This window comes from Bombyx mandarina, chromosome A1 (genome assembly GCF_030267445.1).
Source record: "Bombyx mandarina strain Sakado chromosome A1, ASM3026744v2".
NCBI classification, from domain to species: Eukaryota; Metazoa; Arthropoda; class Insecta; order Lepidoptera; family Bombycidae; genus Bombyx; species Bombyx mandarina.
This window is the reverse complement of record NC_143234.1, coordinates 12537560-12553442: the sequence shown is the minus strand read 5'-3', so window position 1 is coordinate 12553442 and position 15883 is coordinate 12537560. Positions and strand designations below refer to the sequence as shown.

General features: G+C 41.7%; 1 protein-coding gene across 2 annotated transcripts; it reads right to left on the bottom strand.

Moving 5' to 3' along the window:
- Nucleotides 1–253: 253 nt before the first annotated feature.
- LOC114247039 (NEDD8 ultimate buster 1) lies at nucleotides 254–15787 on the bottom strand. 2 transcript variants are annotated; one of them, XR_003624857.2, is made up of 13 exons: nucleotides 15579–15787; nucleotides 14912–15171; nucleotides 14193–14293; nucleotides 12506–12627; nucleotides 11669–11826; nucleotides 10934–11130; nucleotides 9366–9490; nucleotides 7745–7908; nucleotides 7227–7395; nucleotides 5412–5501; nucleotides 4844–4949; nucleotides 4143–4275; nucleotides 254–2939 (listed from the first exon to the last, which is right to left on the bottom strand). XR_003624857.2 is itself a non-coding variant. In XM_028179842.2 (13 exons), the coding sequence occupies exons 1-13, from the start codon at nucleotides 15702–15704 to the stop codon at nucleotides 2813–2815; spliced, it is 1827 nt and encodes a 608-aa protein (XP_028035643.2). In that variant the 5' UTR covers nucleotides 15705–15786; the 3' UTR covers nucleotides 254–2812. The 2 variants fall into 2 exon arrangements, 1 of the variants encoding a protein (XP_028035643.2); XM_028179842.2 differs by having other exon boundaries at nucleotides 4143–4224; nucleotides 15579–15786.
- Nucleotides 15788–15883: the final 96 nt, after the last annotated feature.

Genomic DNA, 15883 nt, shown 5'->3' with positions numbered 1-15883 from the left:
CCTATTTATGCCGTGAAGCAGTGGTGCGTTTCAGTGTGAAGGGTGGGGCGGCCGTTGCAACTATACTGAGACCTTAGAACTTATATCTCAAGGTGGGGCGCGCATTTACGTTGTAGATGTCTATGGGCTCCAGTAACCATTTAACACCAGGTGGGCCGTGAGCTCGTCCATCCATCTAAAGAAAAAGATCGACTGCAACCGTGGTCCGTGTTGCATTTAGTTACTTCAGCAGGAAACAAAAATAAAACACATCTTATTAGTTCACATTTGTATTGTTCTAATACACCATAATATATTAATTATTCTTATACAAAATCGATTACACGTTAATTTTGTATTTAAATCACACGATATTAATAGGATAATGTCCGTTTATTTAAAAAGATTAGTTAGAAAATGATTCAAACATAATTCACACACCGAGTTATGCAATAACTAGAAAGTATCGCGAGCCCGCACGGCTGGTTGCCGCCACCCTGCCTGATACTGTTGCCAAGAATACACACAATTGCTGATGTTCACGGACTACAGTTTGCCTACATTTCGTAACCGTTCTTTTTTAAAACTTTTAATTAAATAATAGTACATTGTGCACCGCGGGAGAAAAGTTGGATATTTCCTCCCGCGTGTAAAATGTCCAACTTTTCTACCGCCGTGCACATACTATTTTTTCTCCTACCAGGCCGAAAGTTCGTGGAGTACCGAGCCGGGGTCCAGGGGCTAAGGCCTGGCCGGGGGGGGGGGGGGGGCACCCTTAATCATAAAAAAAACAACAATTTAACTATTTTTTAATTTTTAAATGAGTAAATGAATAAGAACTTTCTGATGAACTCATCTTTGTTTAATACTTCATTATTAAATTTTATTGCTTTTTGTTTATTTAACTTTTACACTAAACACAATATTGCAAATTACCCGAGCACAACAATGGCGCAGAATTTTAGGTGAGAGCAGACGTAGACACTAACGCGCATGCGCACTTGTACCCAGGGAGAAAAACTTACACTTTCTTCCCTGTATAGCGGGACGAAAACCGAACTTTCGGCGTAGGTAGGAGAAAAAAATAAATCTACTTTTTTTAAGAGATTTTATGACCTGGTAACTAAGAACTTTAAGTCATGTCTTATTAATTTATATTCTTAATTTTATGAAAAATGATAATATGGAGAGAAATGAAACGAAGATGATTAATTTGAGACATTAATCAACTGGGATGTAATTTAATGAAATGAGATGATATGGGATGTAATTTAATGAAATGAGATGATATGGGATGAAATATAATCGCAGTAAAATGGTGGTCATTTACTGAGACTTTTTTTAGTGGACTTTTTGGAGGAACCCGGGAAGTTACGTCCAGCAGCTTTGTTTCATTTTCCCACATTTGTGCACTTTCACAGATACTAAACAGTTAATAAACCACCGTTATTACACGTTTAAACCTGAAGAAACACTAATTAGACAAAATAAAACAAATCACACAACTTCACTCCTCGCGTTCCCGCCAAAAAGTCAAATAAATCTACAAATACATAAACTGCATCTACCCACAATTTATACGAAACACTACTTACAGCTAGATACGTTTTCTGCCGGCTAATACACAAATATTTTTTGTATGGAAACTAGCGACATCTTGTAGCGAATGCCCCTAAGCTTGTATGTTAAACACAGAAAATAAATAAAAAACAAAATGTGTGCAATTCACACGTGGTAGAAGTGAAACCTTCCAAAATTAAAATACAATTATCCTAAACGTCTTAAGTATATGTAAAATTTTGTCATTAGTAAATAATTGTAAGGTAGCGCTCTCTGTGAATTGATATTTTAATTTCACGTATAATCCTAAATTAAAATTCACTACAAGAGCTTTCATACACACGTTAGTATTAAACAATCTCACAGATGTCGCTGTATTAAATAGTATGTATATTTCTGTCTCATTCTTTGCTGGCTTCATCCTACACATTTTTGTATTTGTGTCTCTTACCTGTCGTTTTTTCCGTTGCATCTGGTTTGAAATCACAACGATTCTAAAGAAGTTTTCACTTCAAAAATAAAAAATCATACAAGTCTTTATTTGTTATAGACAAATTGATTAAATTTAATCGATTTGTGGTTTCTAAAAATTCACAAAATCCTTCATTAAAAATAAAATATAGGATGGGTAATATGTTACTGCCATCTACAGGAGCAATGAGAAATTAATCAAAGCGAAGCCATCTAGTGGACGACACCCGTAAACATTTTGAGTGCTTGAGTTGCTTATCTATAACTGATTTAAGAATGTTATCTATGGGTTAATACTCCCCTAGTCAGGTTTGACTATGTCAATAACATATCCTACAAATCTCTACTGACTAATAACACAATAAAAGTTACTCTACAAGCTACGATATGAAATTCGATCGATTTTCCAGAACACTTCCCCAATTCGAAGGAGGGGGGGGGGGTGGGGGGTGTGAGGCATGGCCCCTAACCCGTTGACTCAACGCTTTTGTAATAGTTTAGCCCCGAGTGTGTTTGTCGTCGGTTACAGTGGCACTACCTCTCTTCTAGTATTGAATCAATACGTGTGTACTTTCCTACCTTCCTTCGTTCAAGTTCCACGATGCCTTTCACGAAGTATCGCAGCAGGAAATCGTTCCTGAGTAAATTATGCAGCGGGGGAGTCACGACCCTCAGCAATGAGGAAAGGGACGCGAGGGGGAGGATTCACTGGTAGTCTAAGGGGCTATTCCATTGGCGCGGACGGGGGCTGGCGTCGTGGGTCAATGACCGCGCGCGCTCGTGACGTCACAATATTCATGGCTTAGAGCAAGGATTTGTATTTAGCGAGGAATTCCTCTTCATCCACCAGGCTGGTGTCCAGGTAGTCGTCGTCTTCCGTCTTCACCGACGTCTTGAGACGCTTCAGAGCCGAGTCGCGCTCTTGTCGGCTGTAAGGGCGCGAGCACATTAGTAATACCCAGGGCAGTTTTTTTTTTATTGTGGTTACCGGAGCTCATAGACATCCATAACGTAAATGCCACCACCTACCTTGAGATATGAGTTCTAAGTTCTCATCAGTATAGTTACAACGGCTGCCCCACCCTTCAAATCGAAACGCATTACTGTTTCACGGCAGAAATAGGCAGGTTGGTGGTATCCACCCGTGCGGACTCACAAGAGGTCCTACCACCAGTAAAACCCAACTTGGTCGCGCTCCTCGCCTGGCTGATGTCCTCGGACGACCGGGATGATAGCAAATCATTTGTACAATAACGTGCAGCTGAAGATATCATTTTATTTCGGTAAATTGGCCAGAGATACTTAAACTAAAAAGACGGGTAGTCCGATTTAAGCAAGACTCCTATATACAGGGCGTGTGAAAATGCCAAACAAATTTAAGAGTATTTTGAAATAAAATCTCTCCCGTGTCGCGGATCGTGTCTCATTTTAGGGTTTCCACAAACAATTCCTTGATAAACCGAACCTCAAGCTCTTTTATTACTAGTCCCAGTGTGGCAATCGGGGGCAAGGATCGGTATTCATTCATTTATACAAAGTAATCAGGTTGTATTTATCAAAGTAATCTGTAATCGGTTGGAGTCAGCGACCCTCGCGAGGGGACATCGTGAAGGCTGAAAATGATAAGCTGATACTGCGAGCTTGTTGTGTCGGGACTCAGGACAGATTTCGATAGTAAAAAGCTTCAGCCAACGCTTTGAGAAGCTTTCACTCTCCAGCTCCTGTTTAGGGTCTCATATTGTGAGGTCCCTCACGGTGGACATCACCACTATTGTTGTATTTAATTTGTTTCCAATATGAATATATCACTGATAAGATCTATAACAGATTTTTTGTACCATAATAATGATTTTACGATACATCAGACTGGATTAGAAGGTTGAGTTTAAAAGATGACCCTGTGTCCGAGGTGAGCTGTAGCCCGCGGACCGCACGCTCTGGAGACTAAATCCGAATGTTTTCTTTTTAGGCAGACGAGCACACGGCCCCCCTGATGGTGAGTGGCTACCGTCGCCCATGGACTTCAGCAATGCCAGGGGCCGAGCCAAGCCGCTGACTACCGCTTAATACTCTCCACAAGCCTCGTTTGAAGAAGGACATGTCATAGCTCTCGGGAAACGCCGGGCAGTTACCGCTTCTCTCTCTTCTCTCGCTTTAGTTTCCGGAGTCTCTTCTTGCTGGCGGCTGCCGAGCTGGTGGACGGGTCGCCGACATCTGCGGTGGAAAGGAACTGCGTGCATACTGGTGGCGCTTAGTACTCTCTACCTGCAGGGAAGCAGTCACTCGAGCTTGTAACATAGTGACATCACTGTTTACTATTCTCCTTTATTTCGTGCGTGTTATATGAAAACGTCAGCATTTTAAATGTTTTTTTTTTTAGAATATTATCTATACTATCTATACTAATATTATAAAGATGAAGAGTTTGTTTGTTTGAACGCGCTAATCTCAGGAACTACTGATCCGATTTGAAAAATTATTTCAGTGTTTGAACAGAATTGTTCCCCTTTAAAAGATCTAAAAAAAAGTCCGCGACAGCATATGTCTATATGTTAAGGTTGGCTCACTATAACCAAATTTGTTCTAAAATAAAGCATTATTTGTGAACTATTCCACGCGGACGAAGTCGCGGGCTAAAGCTAGTTAATAAATATTTTGGGGAAAGCCTTCTGTAACTTAAATCTGGTCAAAATCATGCATATTTCCTGGGGTATCCATGATAATTGTGTCAAATTTGAAATCGCTGTTTTTGTGTGAATTCGACAGTCGACGAGCACACGGTGGTGAATGGTCACCGTCGCACCAAGCGTTGATGCAACTTCAATTTACTCACCGCGCAGCTGTCCCCCGAGCAGGATGTCCAGCGCCCCGCCCAGCTGGTTCCGCGACAGCTTCAGGGCGATCCTGGCGTCGTCCAGGTTGTAGCCCATCGCCTCCAGCTGGAAACGAGACGATTAAACTGTCGTATGAATTATGTTACCGACGATCGAATTTGGTCCTTATTTCTTAGTCGTACTATTATTATTATTAAAGAAAGAAAAAAGAAACTATTAAAATAAACTCTTTTTTATTTTTTATTGCTGAGATGGGTGGACGAGCTCACAGCCCACCTGACATAGACATAGCCCATAGACATCTACAACGTAAATGCGCCACCCACCTTGAAACATAAGTTCTAAGGTCTCAGTATAGTTACAACGGCTGCCCCACCCTTCAAACCGAAACGCATTATTGCTTCACGGCAGAAATAGGCAGGGTTGTAGTACCTACCCGCGCGGACTCACAAGACATCCTACCACCAGTTAATTTGAATACTGGACCACATTTGGATTTTGCGATTTGCTCGTACTGTAGGTTTCGACGGGGTCATTATACCAAGTGTGTGACGTCACGTAACTGACCTCCGCCGCGAGCTTGTTGTCGGGCTCCAGCGTGGAGTCGTCGGAGCTCGGGGTCTCCGGGTCGCTGGAAGACGCGTCACTGTCTTGAAGCTTTAAAAAAACAAAAACAAAAAAAGTTGCATGACGTGACGTTTGATATCCACCAGCTGTCGATCACCGCTGAAGCCTTCAAAAGCTCAATTCCATTCCCATTCACATTCCCATACCTTGCTTTTTACCATCCGTCTATGGAATGAGCTCCCCTCCGCGGTGTTTCCCGAGAGCTATGACATGTCCTTCTTCAAACAAGGCTTGTGGAGAGTATTAAGCGGTAGGCAGCGGCTTGGGTCTGCCCCTGGCATTGCCGAAGTCCATGGGCGACGGTAACCACTCACCATCAGGTGGGCCGTGTGCTCGTCCGCCTACAAGGGCAAAAAAAAAACCTGCCCCCCCCCCCTTATTTTTTTATAGTGGAGCGCTTGACGCGGCGCCACTCGCTCCAGGCTGAAGGATGGCTGGCGTTTACAAAATGAATGGGGACTTGATAAAGTGCGTGCTCGTTACTCGTTTTTTACTGGTGGTAGGACCTCTTGTGAGTCCGTGCTGGTAGGCACCAACACTCCGCCTATTTCTGCCGTGAAGCAGTAATGCGTTACTGTCTGAGGGCTCCAGGAACCACTTAACACCAGGTGGGCTGTAAGCTCGTCCACCAATCTAAGCAATAAAAAAAGGATTGTGTGGTTTTATGAAGCCACGGTAAAAGTTAATGAAGAATTTTATGAAGTCGTCGTGGCCTAACGGATAAGACGTCCGGTGCATTCGTGTTGAGCGATGCACCGGCGTTCGAATCCCGCAGGCGGGTACCAATTTTTCTAATGAAATACGTACTCAACAAATGTTCACGATTGACTTCCACGGTGAAGGAATAACATCGTGTAATAAAAATGAAACCCGCAAAATTATAATTTGCGTAATTACTGGTGGTAGGACCTCTTGTGAGTCCGCGCGGGTGGGTACCACCACCCTGCCTATTTCTGCCGTGAAGCAGTAATGCGTTTCGGTTTGAAGGGTGGGGCAGCCGTTGTAACTATACTTGAGACCTTAGAACTTGTATCTCAAGGTGGGTGGCGCATTTACGTTGTGGATGTCTATGGGCTCCAGTAACCACTTAACACCAGGTGGGCTGTGAGCTCGTCCAACCATCAAAGCAATAAAAAAAAAAAAAAAAATAATAGACATTTAACTCTGACAAACAACATTTACAAACAAACAAAATAGCGTGGAGCACTGGCACAAACGAGTAATAGCCTACACACTACACGGTCAGCTGCTGCGAACTATAGGCGCCGCCATATTGTCCTTGGCTGCTCTGACGAGCGCCTTTCACTTTATCCCTACTCCGCGGCCGACCGTCACGCAACATGCAACACACAGACGAAAAAGTTTGAGACGACTTTTTGGCGGGAACGCGAGGAGTGAAGTTGTGTGATTTGTTTTATTTTGTCTATTTAATGTTTCTTTAGGTTTAAATGTGTAATAACGGTGGTTTATTAACTGTTTAATATCTGTGAAAGTGCACAAATGTGGGAAATAGAAAGAAAGCCGCTGGACGTAACTTCTCGAGATCCTCCAAAAAGACCAATAAAAAAAAATCTTATTAAATGACCACCATTCTACTGAGATTATATCTCATCTCATTTCATTTAATTTCACTCCATATTATCATGTTTTCATAAAAATAAGAATATAAATTAGAATAAGACATGACTTAAAGGTCTTAGTTACCAGGTCATAAAATGCATTTAAAAAAAAAGTTTGAGGCGATGTAATAAGTACCAGTTCCCTCCTCTCCTGCATGAGGTACAGGGCTTCGGCCACGTTGTTGTTGGAGTTCTTGAGGGCCAGCAGGGCGAGGCGGCGCGCGCAGCCCATGTCCAGCAGCCCCGCCAGCAGCGCCGCGCTCACCGGGCTGCCGTCCGCGCACCGACCCAGGGCCCGCTCCTCTCTGCGACAACACAACACATTTTTTTTATTGCTTAAACGGGTAGATGAGCTCACCGCCCACTTGGTGTTAAGTGATTACTGGAGTACATAGACATCTACAACGTAAATGCGCCACCCACTTTGAGATATAAGTTCTAAGGTCTCAGTATAGTTACAACGGTTGCCCCACCCTTCAAACCGAAACGCATTACTGCTTCACGGCAGAATAGGCAATACAAATTATAATTTTGCGGGTTCGATTTTTATTACACGATGTTATTCCTTCACCGTGGAAGTCAATCGTGAACATTTGTTAAGTACGTATTTCGCATCGCTTTCCTTTGGGCCGGGCTACAGGCGAGGCTACTCACCTCTCCTGTCTGTGTCTCTCCCTCTCCCTCTCACGCTCCTCGCTCCTCTCCTCCATGAGCTGATGCGCCCTGTCCACGTGTCCTGCGGCGGCGCGGAGGCCGGTCCTGGCCTGGCTGCGCGTCCAACCGAGCTCCATCAGCGCCGCTACCGAGCCGTCGTCCACCTGGACCAACCAGTGTATGACGATCCATAAATTCTACTGGTGGTAGGACCTCATGTGAGTCCGCACGGGTAGGTACCACCACCCCACCTATTTCTGCCGTGAAGCAGTAATGCGTTTCGGTTTGAAGGGTGGGGCAGCCGTTGTAACTATACTGAGACCTTAGAACTTATATCTCAAGGTGGATGGCGCATTTACGTTGTAGATGTCTATGGGCTCCAGTAATCACTTAACACCAGGTGGGCTGTGAACTCGTCCACTCATATAAGCAATAAAAAAAAACAGTGTACGACGATCCATAATTTCCAAATAAATATTGGGTTCCGTAGACTTCGACTAACGAGTCCATTCTAAGGCAACTAAGCATCCGAAAAAGGCTCTCTTCCATCTGCCGGGAACGTGTTACGAGCTTCTTCGGACACATCATGCGGTCTCCCGGACATGAATTAGAGAGGCTCATAACTACGAGTCGCATAGAGGGAAGCGCGCCGTGGGCAGAACACCAACCAGATGGTCAGATCTAGCAAGAGAAGCACTCGGTGGTAGTCTGTACCATGCGGTCCATGCCACCCATGATCGAGCACATTGGAAGTACGTCGCGTGTGGTCGCGATCGTCAGTAGTGAGGGAACGATATAGAAGAAGAAGAAGACTTCGATCAAGGTAGTGTGAGGTTTTTGGTGTCGGAGCGTGTGTGTTGGTTGAGTATCCGTTTTGCCTTATCCTCTGGAAACCTCAGAGCGGTCAATAAAACATTACGTATTTATTTGCATCGACCGCGGTGGACGCGCTGCACGTTAACCACTGACTGACTAACGTATGTTGCTCATTACTATAAATGCATAGTAAACTAAACGGGGCGGGGTATCATTCCCCTACAGTAGCTCTCGATTTGAGACCGTCCCCCGTTAGAACGTTGGCGGGGTCGAGGGTCGGGGGTCGGGGGGCGAGGGCGGGGGCTGCGGCGGGCAACATCACCGGCTTGTGGATGATTACAGGAGCCATTGGCAACTTCAACATTTTAGTATGGAAAATAACATTATATGACTGGCAACATTGTTGATGTCGGTCTCTTCCTTTTCCACTTTTCACCGCAAGCGGACGTGTTTATTATACTCATAAAATATCCGTACAAATAAACCGTATATCTAAATATCAAACAAATAAACATCGTAATAAATATTATACAAATAAACCGTATTGCAGCACAAAGCACAAGTTTTCTTTATTTCGCCAACGCGAAATACAGCCTGCACCAAAACAGGAGCTCTGTCTCTTTTGTTTAATTACTTATTGGTCCCGCACATGGGTGGCGTCACCCATGGACGTCAACAATATAAGAGGCATGGCTGAATCGCTGCGGGAGGGTCGCATACCGTCAGGCGGGTGAGGCCGGCTCACGACCAACTGCCTAGAATGAGCTATGATAGTCCAGGACAACCCCGAGACAATAGAACTTACTCTCAGAAAATTCATCTCATTTTCAGCTTTGTCGAAGAGTTGCCGTGCCTCCTCCCTCTTGTTCTGGTGGTAAGCCACGATGCCCTGCAGCAGATACAGCCGCATGAACAGAACGCGTTCGTTTGCTGGAAACGCGACAAGTAGGGTAGGATTAAAAAAAATATTAGTTAAAAAAAAACTAACTACACCGGACCTAATAAATAGGCTTAAAAGGCGACAAATCCTAAGTCTTGATAGACACGGTTGACAGAGTGGAGCAGTCTCGATGGAGATTTTGCTCTGACCGCCTAACAGATCTCAACACATCTACTCATAGTCTAGCTGATTGATTGCAAGATAAAAAAAATAGTTATAAAAATGGCCTTTTTGGCGGGAACGCGAGGAGTGAAGATGTGTGATTTGTTTTATTTTGTCTATTTAGTGTTTCTTCAGGTTTAAATGTGGATCCTCCAAAAAGTCCACTAAAAATTAAAATAAGACATGACTTAAAGGTCTTAGTTACCAGGTCATAAAACCCCTTAAAAAAATTAAAAATATACCTGGAAATAAAAAATATAAAACACACACACACACACCTTAGTACCATTCATTCTACCACCATCATGTGTAATAACAATACCGCGCCGGTCTCACTGTCATCACTCACTGACCTCATCAGCAATACTGAGGTCATCATTTTTAAACCACCATGGAACCAGTTTCTCCGTCATATACCGCCCCCGGGGGCCAACCACAACTGTACAGGTAATCGACTCATTATTTCAATAAACAAGGGGACGCGCGGCACACGAACAAACTAACCAAACAAATTTCAGTTTTACGTGATACAATTAGAAAACTTTAACCGCTGTGAAAAAGACGCAGCCTTAGAATAGGGCGTGTTATACTGGACGTTAGGAGACCGCTTCCGAAAACGGAGACAGACGATAGTACTAATAGCACCTTTGATGATGGAGTTATTTAGACAAATGTTGTAAAGAAGTATTTGTACGATCGCGTGAATTCGTTGATCCGAGCATCAGCTGTTTTTGATTTTGTGTTTCATTGCTGGTTTTTTTTTTAAGTAGAGTAATGTGTTTTGTACGAAACTATCGTTTCATTTAGCTGTACTGACATGGTGGAGTGTAAATAATGCTAACTAGATGCTTTTTTTTTATAACGCCATCTTGTTGTGTCTTTAAAGCAGTAAAAATAGTATTATTATTCGCCAATAGATGGCGGGAAGAGTCGTAAAGTTGATTATCGACAAAGTTGATTATTGAAAACACGAATAAAACAACATATTCTGAAAATAAATCGTAGCTAGATCGATTTATCGCCCCCGAAATCCCCTGTATACAAAATTTTATGAAAATCGTTGGAGCCGTTTCCGAGATTCAGATTATATGTACAAGAATTACTCGTTTAAAAGTTTATACTATAGATAAAACGTTATTAAAATATGATTTTTTTTTAATCAGGGTCGATTTTTTTTTCCGTCCCATCATCAAAGGTGTCATTAGTACTATCGTCTGTCTTCGTTTTCGGAAGCGGTCTCCTAACACCCAGTATATAAATCTCCAACGGACCGGCGTTTCCTTTCAGAGCGATGAGCCTCTCGTGGTTCTCGCCGTAGGTGTCCTTGAAGGACGCCTCGGCCCTCTGTAGTCTGGAGGCTACATCAGTGGCCGAGGCGAGGTTCTGGAGATGAAGGTAGCACCAGGATATGTCCAGCTGAAGGACGGCAATGTTGTCCACCGATTTCAGGAGATTCGAACTGCATTCACTAGAAATAACAAGGGTCAACATGACGATGACATGGTGGTGCATCCGTCGTGAGAAGGTGACCGCGATGATGTCCCTATTTTCATAAAAACTTTAGAAGCACATACAAATTATAATATAAAAATATGAGTGGTTCAATGGAATGGTTCAGGAAACATGAAAAACAAGTCAGCCTAGCACACAACAAGTCTTCTTCTTCAACAAGTTCTCTCCGTGTTATATATGTATGCTCCATATATATGTTCGAGATTATCTCATTATCTCATTTTTACTGCCCCCTAAATATAAATATGGATTTTATTCTTTGGGTAACAGGGTTGGAACGAGGTGACAGCTTAGAAGGCCCGCATAAATATCGAGTTTATTCTTTGGGTCCCAGGGTTCCTACGAGATACCTACAAGGTGACAGGTCGGAGGGCTCATAACCCGCTAAGACCCACCTGCACTCTTCGCCGAGCGTCCGTATACTGATGATCCGGGTTTTGTAACTCTTTAATCATGGAGCTTCCAAGGACCCGGTCCGGACCACACTTTGGTACCTGAACTGCCTGTCGGCTTCGAGCAGGAGCACCAGGGCTAGCGTGTAGTCCTTTTGCTGGACAGCGGCCCGACCGCGCTCGTGCAGTGCCAGTCCAACAGTCAAGGATCTTCGCTCGGCTGCCGGTAGTTGGAGTGCTTTTCCTGATTGGTCTTCCAGCTGAAATTAATGCACACGGCATTAATTGCAGTAGGAGAACCATTAGTAACCGAAAAAACATGACACAATCGGTGCATTTAACAATTAGTGATAAATATTCGATTTCAAGAGTACGCGTTATCGTTACAAAAAATATGAAATTTGATGATCTTGTTTACATATATACATATTATCTATACTAATATTATAAAGCTGTAGAGTTTGTTTGTTTGAACGCAATAATCTCAGGAACTACTGGTCCGATTTGAAAAATTATTTTAGTGTTAGATGGCCCATTTATTGAGGAAGGCTATATAATATCACGCTAAGACCAATACAAGCGGAGCACCAATAAAGAACGTTTCAAAATCGGCTTTTTTTCCTTTTGAAAGCTTCCGCTGCGTGCGCTGCAGAAACGGTTAAAGTTTCGCTAAAATAATGTATCACAGAATTGTTGCCCTTTAAAAGATGTAAAAAAAAGTCTGCGACAGCATATGTCTATATGTTAAGGTTGGCTCACTATAACGTTTTTTTATGCTAACCAAATTTGTTCTAAAATAAAGCATTATTTGTGAACTATTCCACGCGGACGAAGTCGCGGGCAAAAGCTAGTGTTATTATATAAAACAAACAAAAAAGTTTAGATCCGACGTCAAAACGTTGGGAAAGACAGTTCTAGTGTTAATAAATAAAACGTTACCTTTAAATACTCATCGTCGCCAGTCAACTCTTCGGCGCAATCGGTCAGCAGCAGAGCATCGTCACGTGTGGATTTCATCTCCATGTACATATCGTTTTCTTTCTTAACGTTCTCTGGGGCTTCTATATTATAGGGCATTCTAAGGTTACTAACATTTTTTTTAAGTTCAGAAAATTATATTTTTAGTTAAATCCGCTTGACCGTTTGTACTGTGACCATCGCTAAATACAATTCTTATTCAATGATTTACACTCTTTCTTCAGTGAATTGAAACGTCAACAACAAATCGGATACATAATACACACACAAAATGATACAAGTCCCATTTCAGTGTATTTTGTAGGTGAGCTCACGGGGCTCAAACCGGGGTGGTTGCTAACACTGGCGCTAGCAAGAGCAGTGCTTTGCAGAATCTACCACCGGATCGGAAACGTGACCCACTGAGAAGTTCCAGCGAGAAACTCAGTGGACTGTGTCTATGGGTTAATTTACTCGTCACAGTGTCATATATTACTTCATATATACTTTACATATTGACTTATCATTGTGTAAATTCACGAGTAGTGAACAGTTTGAAAAATAGGGCTTTTCATTTTTCAAATGTAACACACGTCAACAATAAGAGTACACTATTCAAGGCCCACTGTGTTTCTCGCTGGATCTTCTCAGTGGGTCGGGTTTTCGATTCGGGGGTAGATTCTGCGAAACACTGCTCTTGGTAGGGCTAGTGTTAGTCAACTTTGTCAGGTTTGAGCCCCGTGAGCGATTCTACTTGTTAGGTTACGCTTAGATAGCCTCACAAGGCTATCAGCTTAGGTAGGAAAAGGTTGAGTGTTTCTTCCTTGTGTAAACGTCGACTGTGTAATTTGCTAGGGGTCCCTCTGACAGGTCCACAAAAGAATGTTTTATCATTATGCCATTACAAAAAGGAGAAAATCATGTAGAGACTCTTTGGGATTAATTACAAGAACATTATAAAATAGTCCTTATGACGTCAACTGGGTAACTTAGATTTGGATGATAGGTGATTTCAGCAAGACAGATCCACCCTCCACTTCACACATGGGACAGCATGAACAGTAAACATTTTCAGACCATATGATCATACCAACTTCAGACATCAACTGGCCACCAAATCAATATATTTTCAACTGTTTTACGCCATACCTAATCAGAATGTGTCTACTTTACAATATGATATACAATCACAATTTACTCAAAAGATGTGTTAAAAAAATCATGATCTCTTTAAAGAGACATCCTAAACAAACTTTACAGAACATAACTATTAATATAGTTTTTTTCTATTGTCTTTGTAGGCAGTCAAACAAATCATCGACCTGAAGGTAGGCATACTCATAGGCATAAGCCATCTCTTTTTCTTTTTTAGGATGGAAGGATTACTGGTGGCCCAAAAGCCTTTCCAGTTTTACAGGACAGCTGGGAGAACTCAGACTCAGCTGGAAACCAGAAATGCTACTGGTAAAGCCAAGCTTCTGCCTAAAATGTAATGTTTAACTCTTAATATTATATCAGTTGCAAAGCTGTCATAAATCCTGGATTGAAGGTTGGCATAGATGTTTTACCAATGTAGTGAAAACACGAATGGGCAGAGGTAATTGCGTTTTGATGTCAAAGATCGGCTGTAAGCCCTGATAAGTATAAAGGACAAAATTTTAGTAATTACCTCCCATAATAAGTGCCATTATTTGTACTCCATTTTTAACATTCTGTTCATTGAGACTCATTGTCGGTTTTATAATTTTACCATTGCATATTAATTTTATTCTGAAACAAAGATAAATATACCAAGCTTTGAAGCTGATCCCTATTTAATCATACAGTAATGGGGTTGGAATGCCTTAAATGGAATATTTTGGAATATCACCGTTCGTTGGAACAACCTACACCAGTTTTTTTTTTATTGCTTAGATGCATGGACAAGCTCACCTGGCGTTAAGTGGTTACTGGAGCCCATAGACATCTACAACGTAAATGCGCCACCCACCTTGAGATATAAGTTCTAACGTCTCAAGTATAGTTACAACGGCTGCCCCACCCTTCAAACCAAAACCCATTACTGCTTCGCGGCAGATATAGGCAGGGTGGCGGTATCTACCCACGCGGACTCACAAGAGGTCCTACCACCAGTAATTACACAAATTATAATTTTGCGGGTTTGTTTTTTATTACACAATGTTATTCCTTCACCGTGGAAGTCAATCGTGAACATTGGTTAACTATGTATTTCATTAGAAAAAGTGGTACCTACATGAGATTTGAACACCGGTGCATCGCTTAATACGAATGCACCGGATGTCTTATCCTTTAGGCCAGGACGAATTCCGAAACGACTATATTCTGAGGAGCTATTCTTTGAGAAAATTCTCAGAGAGCATCAATTACCTGTCAGTTCCAACACTAATCTCCTTAGCCACTGTTTCAATGAGATCACTGCCTGGCACTTCCAATTTCTTTTGAATTTTTAAGACTACAGGTTTTTGTCCTGATACATTCGCTTTCACCCTGAATGTAGCCAGTCCTGTCTCCTTGTACTCCGCATTTGCTTTGGATCGGTCAAGTGAATGCAGTTGTAATTCACGCAATGCAGAAAACACCGTTTCATCGTCTTGTAATAGCTGTGATGAGTATTTTAATGCTAGATCCTGTTAATTATAATAATAAAATATTAAATAGAGAATATAACTTTTTTATTATGGTTCTTTTCAGTCTATGAAATTAACTCAGTATTTCCACTGTGATGTTTTTGTAGCTCTGCTATGAACACTGGTAACCAGTCTTTTTAGTTAAAAAATACTAATCTCACTCGAGTTGTGTTCTATAACATTTTTCTTGTCTTGCCTGAAGACTAAGTCAAATCAACACACAGTATTGAAATAATTTATCAAGTGATATAGGCCGTTTTGTAAACTAAGTAAAATGTATTAAATCGAAAACAGTTCAGTATTAAAATACATACAAATATAAATTAGTTTTAATTTATTAAAAACAACATACGGCACGTTTAAAGCCACATTTAAATTATAGAAAAAAATAAAAAATTAAAACGCACCCGCAAATTTTGAGAGCGATCGTTGTCAGCCTGATAATAAGGTGGTTCCCATAATTTAATCTTTTCTTCGTTCAGCTTAGCTCTTAATTTAATCAATAAATCTTCATGTTGAAGATTTAATTCCATTGTTTTGATATTTAAATAAGTATGCAAAAAATGAGATTGCAAAAATCAACACTTTGTCTTACATATCAATTGTCAATATGACATTGACAGCTGACTTTTAGGGTTGAAAAACATCAACATGTTTGAGCAAACATTCTTAAAATATTCTGACTGCTAGCAATCGAGCTCCCCACCTACCT

Bases quoted from the DNA above. Each gene is read 5' to 3' on its own strand.
- LOC114247039 (XM_028179842.2), bottom strand. From the start codon at position 15,704: ATGGAATTAAATCTTCAACATGAAGATTTATTGATTAAATTAAGAGCT. The intron at 7,396-7,744 runs GTGAGTAGCCTC...GTGTTGTCGCAG, and splicing joins GAGAGACACAGACAGGAGAG to AGAGGAGCGGGCCCTGGGTC. The intron at 4,225-4,843 runs GTGAGTAAATTG...TTTCCACCGCAG, and splicing joins GCTCGGGGGACAGCTGCGCG to ATGTCGGCGACCCGTCCACC.